Source organism: Bison bison, unplaced genomic scaffold, assembly GCF_000754665.1.
Source record: "Bison bison bison isolate TAMUID 2011002044 unplaced genomic scaffold, Bison_UMD1.0 scf7180017864342, whole genome shotgun sequence".
NCBI lineage: Eukaryota > Metazoa > Chordata > Mammalia > Artiodactyla > Bovidae > Bison > Bison bison.
The window spans coordinates 1,467,597-1,470,482 of NW_011494914.1; the positions used below are offsets into that span (position 1 = coordinate 1,467,597).

The window sequence follows — 2,886 nt, forward strand, 5'->3', positions numbered from 1 at the left end:
CAGGTTGTAGTCGATCCTGGAGGTGACGTGGGCATTGAAGCCCGCCAGGGCAAAGAGGGTGGGGGTCGTGGAGGATGCACCAAACGGGTCCATCTGCCAGGAGATCTGCGGCCGGACCCCAAATGTTTCATAGAGAAAGCCATGTCCTTCTGCAAAGAGATAAGTTTCTGCACTCCCTCAGGGCCCCATGCCCTTCTCCAGGGCTGGGATGCCACCTAATAGGCAAGGAGGGGTTGTGAAATAGATGCTAATATTAGGACTTCTTCCCAGAATCATTGGTCTATTCACATCTTAATGCATGATTTAAAAGCCACCCATAGGAGCAGAAATCAGGGTGACTGCAGAAAGTCCCATATTTGATATGCCATTGATTCCAGTTCCCCAAGGGTTTTCCCCCAATATAATCTAATCTCTGGCCAACCCCCCACCACCTCCTGGGTATACATATACTGGCCTGGTTACACTCAGATAGGATATCTTGGCTGATGTTCGCCCTTTATGACTCACTGCTTCTACTGCAGACAGGACGGTACTCAGGAAGGCACACAGGCATGTGAATGATGGATGCTCCCCTGGAGCCCTGGCTTGGGGAACATTCTGGGAAAACTCCTCTGCTCCACCCCAGGTGGCATCGGAGAAGAGGGCCCATAAACACAGGCTTTGGTGGTGTGGGACCACAGCAGCCTGGGATCCTATCAGGTCTGCCCCTTCTGCGTCTCCACCCCGCCTCAGTGGTAGAACCGAGAGGGACGAGGGAGATGCCTGCGTCGGTGAGGGACTGACAAAGTCTGACCAGGGAAGGAACGCTTTGGTGGAGAGTCTGTGTACAGCCCCATCTAGAGCAGGGAAGGACGCATCTGATGGAAAAACCATGGTTGTGGTTGTCGCTTTTTCTCTCTAACAGATGGGAGCCAGCAGTTCCAGAACGACTCCTTTAAAATGTTTTTTGTTTTTTGATGCTGGGAGAAGTTTGATCCTCAGAGGTTAAAAGACATGCCTGATCTTCTTCTGGGATACTGAATGGTCATGGTATCCTGTGAAAGATGGGGAATCCTGGCCGTTTGAAGTGTCTCTTAACTACGAGACTGTTTTACAAGTAGACCGGTTCTGAAGAAAACAAGAGAAACGGGTACAAGTGCCATCTGTCTTGCTCTTAATCTGTCTGTGAGACATTCCAGACTTGTGTCCCAAGGGTACAGATGTGGGTGTGAAACCTACAGCTCCCTCCTGTTCTCTTACTTTGCCTCTGTATCTGAGGCTCCCAAATGAACAGGCTGAGAATCAGGGCAGGGTTCTAGGAGGGGTTGCCTCAGTCTCAGTAGACTATTTAGAGGATCCAAAAGGTACGTGGAAGGCTTTATGGGACTAACTTTACCTTATGACCTTATTTGGCGAGATGTAGCACATGTTTTGGGACAGACACTGACTCCTGACTCAAGAGCTTGAGTTTTGGGGGAAGCTACTACTTTTGGCAAAGAATGGCTTAAGTAAGGAGAAAGTGGGAACAGGAAATAGCCCTCCTCCCTACTTGGAGCCAAGCAGTTCCCATAACAGACTCCCTCTGCTGATGTATTCTTGCAGGACTCAAGTGAGTGCTCACTGACTTTTAAATATGGTAAGTTGGCTGAGATAGAACAGGGAGAGAAGGAAACTCCTGGTAAAATCCTAGTAATTAGGGAGGCTTTCTTTACATTTATTGATGTTGACCCTGAAAGTTCAGATGGAGAAATTATCTTAAAAAATGGATTCCTCACTCAATCAGCTCCACATATCTGCCATAAGTTACTAAAACAGGTGTTCGGACCAAATCAGTCTTTAGAAAAACTGTTGCAGCTGGCTCAGACAGTATGTTATGGCAGAGAAGATGAGGAGGAAAATAGGAAAAAATAACCAGTCAGAAGACTGATGCCCCAACAATGGCTGTTAGACCTGCTCTGAAACAGCCTGAGCAAAACGCCCAGAGGGATCCAGGTAAAAAGGGATGGGCTTGCTATTACTGTGGAAAGGAGAGGCATCTCAAGCGGGATTGTCCTCAGGCATCTAAGCTGCCTTCGGCTCCATGTCTGGTCTGCAAAGACCATACTGGAGAAGAGACTGCCCTCTGAGGTGTAGCCCCCTGGGGCTGGACTCTCAAGATAATCGTCACTGAAGGTGCTTTGGGTCCCTGCACAAGCTCCCCTCCTAATTACACCTGAGGAACTCCAGGTATTAATAACTGTGAAGGCCCAATCTGTCCATTTCTTTTGGAAACTGAGGAAAATTTCTCTGTGGTCACTGAAGACCTTGGTCCGCTTTCCTCCCAGTCCACTTCTGTAATGGGACTGTCAGGACGAGTCGTATGCTATAATTTCAGTCATCCTTTAAGCTGTAACTGGGACTCTGTGCTGTTTTCTCACAAGTTTCTGATGGTGCTGAAGTCTCCCTCACCCCTTCTGGGGAGGGAAATACTAAGCAATGTCCAGGCTTCTGTTTTCATGCATATGGAGCTTTCTGTTTCTTTCCCATTGGTGGAACAAAATGTAAATCTCAAAGTGTGGGCTGATGGAAAAACTGTGTGTTGAGCACACACAGGTTAAAGCCAATCATTAAAAATGTAAAGGAACAAGGACTGTTAATTCCCTGTAACAGTCCATACAACACTCCTATTTTGGGTGTAAAAAAAGTCAAATGGTAAATGGAGACTTGTTCAAGACATACAAATAATTAGTGCCTAATTGTTATACTTTGTTTGTAGTGATGCTTTCTAAGGCCCACTTAACTTCACATTCCAGGATGTCTGGCTCTAGGTGAGTGATCACACCATCGTGATTATCTGGGTCGTGAAGATCTGTTTTGTACAGTTCTTCTGTGTATTCTTGCCACCTCTTCTTAACATCTTCTGCTTCT

General features: G+C 47.0%; 1 protein-coding gene across 1 annotated transcript in view; it reads right to left on the minus strand.

Moving 5' to 3' along the window:
- The window catches only part of LOC104999084 (epididymis-specific alpha-mannosidase-like), a 38,663-nt gene that overhangs the window by 19,389 nt on the left and 16,388 nt on the right, over nucleotides 1-2,886 (minus strand). Inside the window, exon 4 of the mRNA XM_010854546.1 lies at nucleotides 1-149. Within this exon, the coding sequence (XP_010852848.1) occupies nucleotides 1-149 (149 nt within the window). The remainder of the gene's footprint in view (nucleotides 150-2,886) is intronic.